At 37.6% G+C, this 10,500-nt stretch overlaps 1 protein-coding gene across 1 annotated transcript; it reads right to left on the bottom strand.

The window, feature by feature from the left end:
• Window positions 1-431: 431 nt before the first annotated feature.
• Window positions 432-10,260, bottom strand: LOC139741542 (dehydrogenase/reductase SDR family member 11-like). Its single transcript, XM_071652121.1, has 8 exons — window positions 10,165-10,260; window positions 8,995-9,164; window positions 7,139-7,348; window positions 6,317-6,411; window positions 5,694-5,814; window positions 4,116-4,205; window positions 3,346-3,411; window positions 432-2,508 (listed from the first exon to the last, which is right to left on the bottom strand). The coding sequence occupies exons 2-8, from the start codon at window positions 9,124-9,126 to the stop codon at window positions 2,467-2,469; spliced, it is 756 nt and encodes a 251-aa protein (XP_071508222.1). The 5' UTR covers window positions 9,127-9,164; window positions 10,165-10,260; the 3' UTR covers window positions 432-2,466.
• Window positions 10,261-10,500: the final 240 nt, after the last annotated feature.

Below are 10,500 nucleotides of genomic sequence, written 5' to 3'. Positions count from 1 at the left end.
AGCAAACAGAATCAAAATCGGGTTAGAAATGGCGAAGGAGTAGCATTTTGAACATTTTGATCACACACGGACGCACACACGGACGGACACACGGACAGACGGACGGACAGACGGACGGACACACACACGTACGGAGCCCGTTTGATAGTCCCCTGCTCGAACTCGTTCGGCGGGGACAATAAAACACAATGTGCATATCAATTCTAGTACTTAAATGAAATGCCCTACAGTTTTGTGTCCAACAGACGTGCTTCAAAGTAGCCTGATATAATGTCTTCAATGCATTTGTAGTTTACAGGGGCTATGCTGCATAATGTACACTGTATTAAAAGTTGTGTATTTTAAATCGTTGTCCAAAAATAATGTAGAAACACTGTACTCACAACTGAAATAATTTTTCTTTAAAGTCATACTATTTCTTTCCCTTCCTTTTGAAGTATTTTATTCTAAAGCCTTTTATGAGAAAATACTATGACAGCTGTATCACAAACATACATGTACACAAATCATTTTTAAAACAGTCTTACTTTCATCTACTGTTTTTTTTTTCAAAAGATCCATCTCCTTACACATATCAAAGTTCCAAAAGTTTGGACAATCCATTTTAAAAATCACATTGTATCTTGAATGTCATTTCATAAGATATTTGAAATGATGTAATTCACAAATGCGACATCCAACATGACCAAGCACTTTGTGCTATCTGCACTTCATATTCTTGCAGCAAAATGTTTTGTTTTGCTTTTTCTGGAAGTACATGTACATGTTTATTTGTTGCTGATTCAAGTATTATGGGTCTAATTGTATTTCCTTAGTCATTAGAAATCCATGTCAACATAGTCATAATTATTGAATATCACATGATAAGTGATCTGTCCATTCAAACACAATTATCACTTACTCAATCTGCTTAATAGGGCATCCACTTTTGCGATGAATGTTTTCTTTAGATTTTTCATCAGAATCAGTATTGGCATTATTGTGTGATAATGCAATGCACCATGATACCTTAGTTCATCTGCCTATCCAACAACTGATATATTCATTCCATCCGCCTCAAATTATTGCTTATTCATATGAAAAGAAAAATTAGTCTTTCAACAGATGTGGAAAATTGATGACTCGGAGCATATCATCTACTCCATGTTTTCCTTACAGGCATTGCCTCAATTCTTACCCATTACAAAAATCCATGAAAGGGGTTACTGAAAAAGTCTACCAAAAAGAAAAGCCTGCATAAAACGACACATATATGAAGTATTATACATTGGAAGTTTGTTGGAACAAACAATATGAGAGGAAAATCTTCGTTCATGGTGTTCCGATTTGTTACATCATGGTGGCATAAACAATAAAATGCATTAAACAGTGAAATTATGGAATCTGTTATGACTACTCTGCAAATATACTCTGCTATGACTAGATTTGATATATCAGTGTTATACAGTACATGGTGAGAGTCCACTATACATAGAACTGAAATTACCATAACATAGAATAGCAATACAGTCTTATAGAATGAATCAACTTTATTGATCATATCCTGGAAATTACTTTGTTACTTGATTCCACTCTGAAGACTTATTGGTTATTATCAAAGAGATTTTTATTATACAGTTGGCAGTCGCCACATGCGTGCATACAAATGAGGCATCCAAAATTGAATAGGGAGCGCACCCTCACATTCAAGCATCTGATTTCAGTCTTCGTTCAAGTCATATCTTCTCATATTATATCTGGAGTTATTTTTTATTCTTCATAACATATTTTAATTTTCAGAAAAGCAATGTGGTTAAATGTTTAGATATAAGTTTCTACAATGATATCATATCATTTGAACCATTTCATAGAGTCCAGACCTATTTGTTATTCACAAAATAAACAATGGGAAATTGAGTGTAGACTCAAAGAGCAGTTTGAGCATTATGACGTTTGTTTCGCGTGCATACCAACTCACGCCATAAAATCAAACAACATCATTAACATTATGATGTTTAAACATTACGATTACTTGACCATTGTGATGTAACTATAAAGCAGCGCAAGGTCACTACGTCGAATATTCAAGTCGAGTGCATTTTAACAGTGTGCTGCCATCTACTGTTCAATAAACGAACAAGATCCGTGCAATGGCAGCTCCCAGAACCCAAAATGGCAGCTCTCCTTCGCGGCTGCCTTTGCCACTGGACTACGCCCTCTTGTGGTATAATCTCTTTGGTTAATACCCATACACCTATTTCATTCCTTGTTTGATGATAATGCACTTATATAGGATTGTGTTGGAAACACAGCATATTGCTGCTTGATAGGATTCTAATCATCATAATGTCATGCTGCTTTGGCAATTTCTTCCTTTTGTCTAAATGACAATGTCCTCATCAACATCACAACTGCAATGAGGGGCTGAAGCTATTAACATTAAGGCAAGTGGAATTTGAGCTTTTTGGTGTTTTCTCCTCAGCCAGGTTACATAACTTGTGTGGTGGGACGGATCAGGATATCATGAATCTGAGTATAAAACAGAAAGAGAAGAGAAGAGGAAGATTCATTCATTCATTTTTACATTTCCAACAGAAACATATAAATATTTTACAGAAATTGATCGCATAAATATCATCATAATACAAGATAAAGGATAAGTTTACACAATATTGTAAGTACACGTATACAGAAATGCTGGAAATGGGGAGGAATGCTAAAAAGCAGTGATTGTAGGGTGCATTCTCCCCACACATAATACAACAAATTAAATGATTGATTGACTAATATCCATAAAGAGTGAAAAAAACAAACAAATAAAAGACACTAAGACATGGATACCTATAACTTCTAACTAACCCGAAACAAACACCATGAACAAATCGCTACACTAAGCTATAAGAGGGGGAAAATCAATCAATACAGGGATACAAAATATGTAGCCTACAATAATCATGGCATGCAATCTTGCTCCTTGTAGACATAGTTACGGGCATCCACAAAATCAATTCAAGGTGGACAGACCGATAATCCCAAAACAAAATGCCTCCAGCAACACTTTGTGACGGAGACATAAAAATGATGGAGATTTGTGGATAAGTGGATGGGGAATAATGAGGAAATGATATCACCGCATCTGATCTGTACAAGGCAAATCTCTGTTTTGCGACAAATGTGAAGCTTCCAAAACATCTCACTTCTTTAATATTTCTTTCCTACATTCCCCCCGGAATTTGATAAAGACATTCATTATTGCGTCAGCTTAATTTTACCATTATCGAAAACAGTCAGATTGAACATGGAGTGAAGATTGATTGTCATGGGTATTAGTAGATTCAAAAGGAATGCCTCCTTGGCGTGACTAACCTCAACATTTTGAGGTCGCTGCAAGACGTGAACCACTTCATTGGCAATGTCCTCAGCTTTCAATGACTGAAAAAAAAAACAAACATTCAACCAACATTAACTTGCAAGTTACAGTGATTGCAAAGTGATGACTTAACTTCAATGGCCTTTCAATAGCAATGAAATTATGATTTTATTTTGATTGGCACTGAAGATATTTTTGACAGATCAAAGTTCTTTCAACTTTCATTTTTCTCATTTGATGTAGAATTCTATTTCACTGTCATCAGTCAAGTAAAACATGAATGCTGTCAACCAATTTGATGACCAGTACCTTTGAAATACAACTTGTATTCATCAACAACAAAGGTTAAAGAAACTACAAGTATCTATCTGAGACAAGTATCATTAGTTTAGGCACAATTAAATGGTTGGTTTTGTTCTCTAGGACAATTACAATATCATATCTGTGAAGAGAAGAACTCTTCCTTTCAATACCCTCCAAGTGCTGAGACCACTTCCTGTCCTGTCACATGCACAGACATTCTCACTCAAATGTGGCATACAACACAAACATTTTTGAGTTACAAAATCATCTACATTAAAACATAATATAACGATCAATAAAAAGTGGTTAGCTGGATGCTGAAGAGCATAGGCCAATCATGCAAAGTTCAAAATTTTGTCACAGTTGAACATATTCTGACCTATTTTACTTTGACTGACATTAACACCACATGTACTGTGCTTTCTACGGCTGACTATTGCAGGTGTATGTTTGGACATTTTACCTGATGCTTCTTGTAAAAGTCGTGGGTTGCTGGGTCCTCCCTCCTAAGTCGGGGGCTGAATTCCGTTTCCACAAGACCTGGGGAAATCTCCTGCACAAGAAAAAAAAAAAAAACAAGGATGAGGCATCTAACAGAAACTACAAAGGAGATACACTGTAGCTAACAAGCACACACAAAAAACATTTGAAATGCTTCTGTTGTTACTGAGCTTTAAATTCTTTAAATCAGGGCTGACAAGTCCGAAGAATGTCATGTCAGATACAATTCAACATAATTTTTATGTTAATCTCATCACTCAAAAGACAGAAGGCCTGTCCTTGGTTGAGGGAAGCCTTATCCCTCTCTCTTTCTGTGATGACATTACAGAATCATTCAAAATCTCATGCAATCAAAGCAAGGTGTCTGGTTCCTAAATGTATGAAAAACAGTCTGCAGTGACTGCAATAGAAATGTCATGCCACATAAAATGATCGATAAGGTTGCAATTAGCCCATGCTATTGTAAAATTGTATAGCCACACCCCAACAGATCTCGATCCTTGCATGATTATTCGTTGCATATTTCTTGGTGTATTGTTGTGTTTCATTGTTTCTTTTTATCTAGAAAAGCTAATACAGTCAAACCTGCCTTAGCAGCAGCCACCTGTCTAACGCGGCCAGCGGCTACAAATTTTGTTTCCCGCGGTAGATTTTAACCTGTCTATAGCGGCCAAAAACCCGATGGAGCCGTAGCCGAGCCGATAATTCAGCATGTTTTTCTGCTTTTTAGCCGTGCCAGTCATTCCTGGGCAACGTTCAGTGATCGCCACCGTTGTATTCATCACTCATTCAGTCATAATAATGCACTAGTGTTAAGCTTTCTTCATGACTGTGCACATGCTATACTGTGCAACAATTTCATAAACACCGGCATTGTTCTATGCATGATACATACGTGTGCATACGTACACACATACATGTACATGTAAGTATTTATAGATGTACACAACGATGATCATGATACATGTACACGTACATGTAGGCAATGCACACAAAGTTGGATTAAGTGTCTATAGCGGCCACCTGTCTATAACGGCCACTTTTTCCATATCCCTTGGGTGGCCGCTATAGACAGGTTTGACTGTACATGTAATAACTAAAAGGGATGGTATCTGAGAAAAACCAGGAGAAAACATTCATCTGACGACACTTTTTGTAAAACCTATACATTGTATGATCAGATCATTGGAACTGTCATTTTTGGTGAAATTGGTAACCAAAATGTGTTGTATGTTGGCAAGCATTCCTCGATTTTTGCAAATAGGGTCTCAAATATGCACAAGATGTGAAAGAAAAAAATCGTGAAACTTCAGCAAAAGACTTTGCATTTTAAAAGTACTATGAAAATTTGAGGGGGGCCTATTTAGCCCCCCTTTTATTTATTTTTTCAGATGATTTTGCTTTGCACTTCTGATACAAAAACAATAGTGTTAGGGTGATATACTGTGGATCCTGTAATACACTGGTAAAACAATCTTGAGTAGCAATTTGAAATACATGTAGTTCTGCAATGTCAAACGCAATACATATCACCACTTACAGTGACACGAATGTTGCTCTTCATCGCTCGCAGATCTTTTCGAAGCCCTTCTGTCAACGCCCTCACCATGAACTTGGTGCCAGAGTAGAAGTGTTGGCCAGACACTCTGTGACCTGACATACTGAGTGAAATCAAGGCAAGTTAATATAAGAGGCAGGTTACTTTTGGTTGAATGCATTTCTTTAGCATCAGGATAAACATGTAATTCAGAAAACGCATGGCAAAGACTGTAATCATGTTTCATTCATAAAAGAAGTCAATTTCCATTAAACTCTGTCAGCATAATAAGGTTGAAAGTCTTGATGGTTAATTGCTCACAGGACATCAGTCTGTTTGAGATTTCAGAAATGTCTCACTGTGAAAGACTCAAACATGAATGCCAACGTAAAGAGAAACAAAATAATGTGACTTGAGTGTATAACAATCTTTCAGGCTATATGAGGTTTTGTTTACAACAACCCCTGAAAGCTGAGATATGTATTAATTTCATGAGAATGACTCTACGAAAGAACAAGTGAGCATTCACCTAATTTACTGATGGTTGTGGCATGTAAATGTGTCTTCTAAAAATCATGTTAATTCGGGAGACAATATAATTCTTAAATATGAGGCAAGACTTCTACCTGCTGAGGTGTATGATGTGTCCTTCATCGAATCCGTTTTCTTTCATCATCTTGATTGATTCTTGAGTACAGATGCAGAGAGCCATGACATTGACCTAAGTATTAAAGCAACAACCAGATTTGGATCACAGACTATACACTAACATAAAGAAAAGGGGGAGGGGGAGATAACCAAACGAGGCATTCAAGTCTTTACACACACACTTAGAATTCTGTTCTGGTTTCATTTTAACGAGCAGCTACAAAGCCACATAGACATTAATTAATTTGATTATGTTCATGCTTCAGACAACTTTGACAAAGTTCTTCATGCACAGAAAGTATAAACACCTGAAAAAGAAAGGATTTCTGGTGTGAGTTTATGTGGTAAGAGGAAACAAGTCAATGTTTGTCTGTTGGACGATTGTAGTGCCTAGCATATTAACGGAATGGAGTCATTATTCCATCCTCTATGTTATACTCTTTTGTACTGATTATTTTTTTTGTATGCTAGTATATATTTTGTACTGTAATGAAACCAACAGGAAAAGGATAATCATCGAACCTCACTTGTAAGCTTGAGTTTGCTCAAAAACACTTCAAAATAATACATACTTGCATGTGCCAAATATTAAAGTTAAAAATAAAGAAGTTCTATGATAAATATGTACAATCTCGAGAATAAGTACTTTTTTAATGCAAAATGGTAAATCAGGGCTAAATTAAAAAGGGAAAAATCGATGCAGAGTCTTCCTCTGGTATAAAAAAAATAAAACATGCATGTGAAATGACACTATTAGCAATGACAATAGCTTTGGGATCTATCAAGATCAGATGACATACATCTAGCATGGTCTGCCAATCTTCAGGGCTTCCACTGATGAGGGAACCATCAAAACTCAGACCAGCATTGTTGATGCAAACATGAACGAGCTTGTGCTCCCGCCGAATTTCCTCAAACATGGCAGAGATCTGATCCCTTTTGGTGAGGTCACATTGGATGGGATGCAACCGGCCCGTGGCAGACTCCGCCTCCAGTTCTTTCTGGATCGCCTGTTTGCACAAAAAGAATGACAGTGTGACACATTCAACACTCATTTATTTGCCTTCACTGCAAAACTAGAAATGTTCGGGCGCACAAAATATTCACAATTTTGCAAGGATCAAATATTCACGAAAATGCAATGTACGCAAAAGTTTTTGTCTTCACAGTGCATTGAATTCTAGTTGCCAATTTGTGAAAGTTTTGTGACGCGAAAAAGGCTGTCAGCTCCAATTTGCGAAATTTTCATGCCGCAAATGTTGCTGGTTTTACAGTACAGTGCACTCCCGTTATAACGAAATGCTCGGGACCGGCAGTGTTCTTTCGCTATAACGAAATTTCGCTATAACCGAACAAATACAATATGTAACAAAAACAAGGAAACCACGCGTAGTATATTCCGTCTGTTGAATACTCATCATACACTGGAAAACAATGTGAAATGGCATGGTACCTTTTTAGTTTTGTTTAAATATTACATTTAAAACTGTGCGTGACACACGGAGCAAACACACGGTGATGTGAAGTGTTCTCCCATGCAGAGACGCTATAAAAATGGTTGTTCCACTACATATTTTCTAAAGCGATCGGCATTTCATTATAACGAAGTGCATTTCTTTTCTTTTTCTTTGTCAGTGGGGCTCGGAAAAGACTTTGTTACAATATAACCGTGTTCGTTATAAGCGAATTTTGAACCATCAACTTTAATGGCGATAATTTTTGGACCAGAAGTTTTACTTCGTTATAACGAAATTTCGTTATTACCATGTTCGTTGTAACGGGAGTGCACTGTACTCACTTACGTAATATTAACCTTAAAAAGTATGTCTGAGATACCCCTAGAAAAAACATCACCCAAAAAGAAAAATTCACCATCTTAAACAGTTGTGTATCATTCTATTTTCATGCCCAAGATAATGTCCTTTATGCTTATGTAATTTCTTTGGTCTGTTGTACTTGTCTAATTTGAAAATAAAAGTAATAATAATAATCACAATGATAAAAAAAAACTTTCAATATGATTCAATTGTGTCAATTTGAAAAATAATCATTTTTGCATTGAGTTCCCTTTATTGCAACTGATTGACAAATAGCCCTTCATCAGCATAAATAATCACCAATTATTCAGTGTTTACAGTAAATGCCATGACAAAAACCATGGGCATATGCAATGGGGTGGGATTTGCACCTACAATTTCCTGATTGCGACAAAGGTGTCGTATAAAAAAACAATGTAGCTTTCACCGATGGCTATGCAAAGCTAATAATCTCTCAGCATTAGTCGCTATTCACAGCTTCATATGACTTTTGAGTGTGTGTGAGTTTGTATCAAAGATAAAGAGTTAGTCTGTGCAGTTCAACAACTGGTCCCGACACATCAAAACCCCTTTTTGTCTGAAGAAACATTCAAGGGTTACAGAATCTACACTTTATATCACTTCTTTCACTTGGTTTGGATCACCCAAATTTGATAAGTTACACATCATTTCAAAACTATAAGTTTTGGTTTTAGAATCCAGCTAACTGGTAAACCAAGAATTATATGATGTTGTTACAATATTGTTTTGTTGACTGTGGTTGCATTATAGCAGTTGTTAATGGTTTTGTGGTTGCTTTGGTTGTCACTGTGTCTTTGTTGCAAAATAACAAGTCATACCTTGATCTGGTCCACATTGCGGGCACATCCAACGACTGTCATACCCTGCCTGACAAGAGCTCTAGCTGTTGCTGCTCCGATGCCCACCGAAGCACCTGTCACCAAGGCGACTTTACCTACCCATCTCTCCATGGCTGTGATGACTTCTAAAGAGTGCTGTGGTCTAATGACTGTTGTGGGATGATAAGACAAATCAAACATAATAAATACTAACTGCGACCAGCCCTAACACAAAGCATTCCATAAAACTGTATACTGGTACAAGGAGCATCCCGAGCCTGGGATAACTAACCCCGGGGTGCTCCTTCACACTGTACATATGTAATTACAATGTGGGTGTGTATTTATGTAGAATAGAGGTTACGATAGATTTCATGCGACATGTACGTATGCACACAAATATATATTTTACAAATAAATCATAACACACACAAAAAATATACATATATGCACCCTAGCACTTAGCAGGAGCAAAAGAATCTCTTTCCCAACTTTCATAGGACCTTAACCGCACCAGTGACCCTAGCCCGACCAGACGCTGTCAGTGTTATTACGCTGTGCGAATACAGCGACTGGGCTGTGTATAGTTACACTTATACAGCGACCCCAACCCGAACGATAGTCGATACAGCGCCCCGCGCCGGGGTTAATAGGACCTATTCCTAACATAGATTGCAGAGGCCTAGTAGTAAATTAGATCTACCTATTGCCTAACTATACACAGCCCAGTCGCTGTATGTAGCCTAGTAGTCTGTTCGTACAGCATATAAATTTCCATATTAGTATAGCGTCACGTGCCGTCAGGTCGGGCTACCTATCCAGCAGTATTGAACTTATTGCCGATTCATTGACATTGTCATCACAGGTTGAACTCAGTGTTCCCCACATATTTTTGATTTTTTCATTAACGATCAACTATTTACAACTTTGATCATGGTTTTATATATGAGACTATCGAGACGAGACTCGTGGGTTTTTGGTTACCCTACACTAATCGCTAGGTATGGGACTATACATCTACTTTTTGCTAGGTATGGGACTACACGTCTCAAAATTTTCAAGTCTGTTCAGCTAGTCATAGAATTGCCACCGTTTGTGACACGATGCAAGTGATTACAAAAGACCTCTGCGTATATGAGGGTTCAATATTATGCCATATTTTCGACTTACCAATTTGGTGGGCGTGAGATGTACACCGGCTTGGATCAGCTGGAAAGTAGCGACCAGCGCCTGTTTCCTGTTAAAAAGGCACAACTGTTACGGTACCACCCCACCACGCACGCACCCCCCCCCCCCCCCCTACTACTCTTATTAGGGCCCTCGATCCCAGGGCTGTCCCAGACGTTGTTTTTATCACGGTGGTATGCTTTGTCACCCCAGTGATCTCGACCTGTGATATCCTACCATCGAAAATGTAATATAATCCGAATCAAAAAGTCGTGTAGGATCTATTCGGATAACGAACCTTCGGAACATCGAACCATCGAACAAGCCTGTAACTACGGG

Source organism: Diadema antillarum, unplaced genomic scaffold (assembly GCF_040938485.1).
Source record: "Diadema antillarum isolate AM-2024a unplaced genomic scaffold, OU_Dant_1.0 seq00000932_RagTag, whole genome shotgun sequence".
In the NCBI taxonomy this organism is placed as follows: domain Eukaryota; kingdom Metazoa; phylum Echinodermata; class Echinoidea; order Diadematoida; family Diadematidae; genus Diadema; species Diadema antillarum.
Note: the sequence above shows the minus strand (reverse complement) of the source record. Positions and strands in the feature narration are given on the sequence as shown.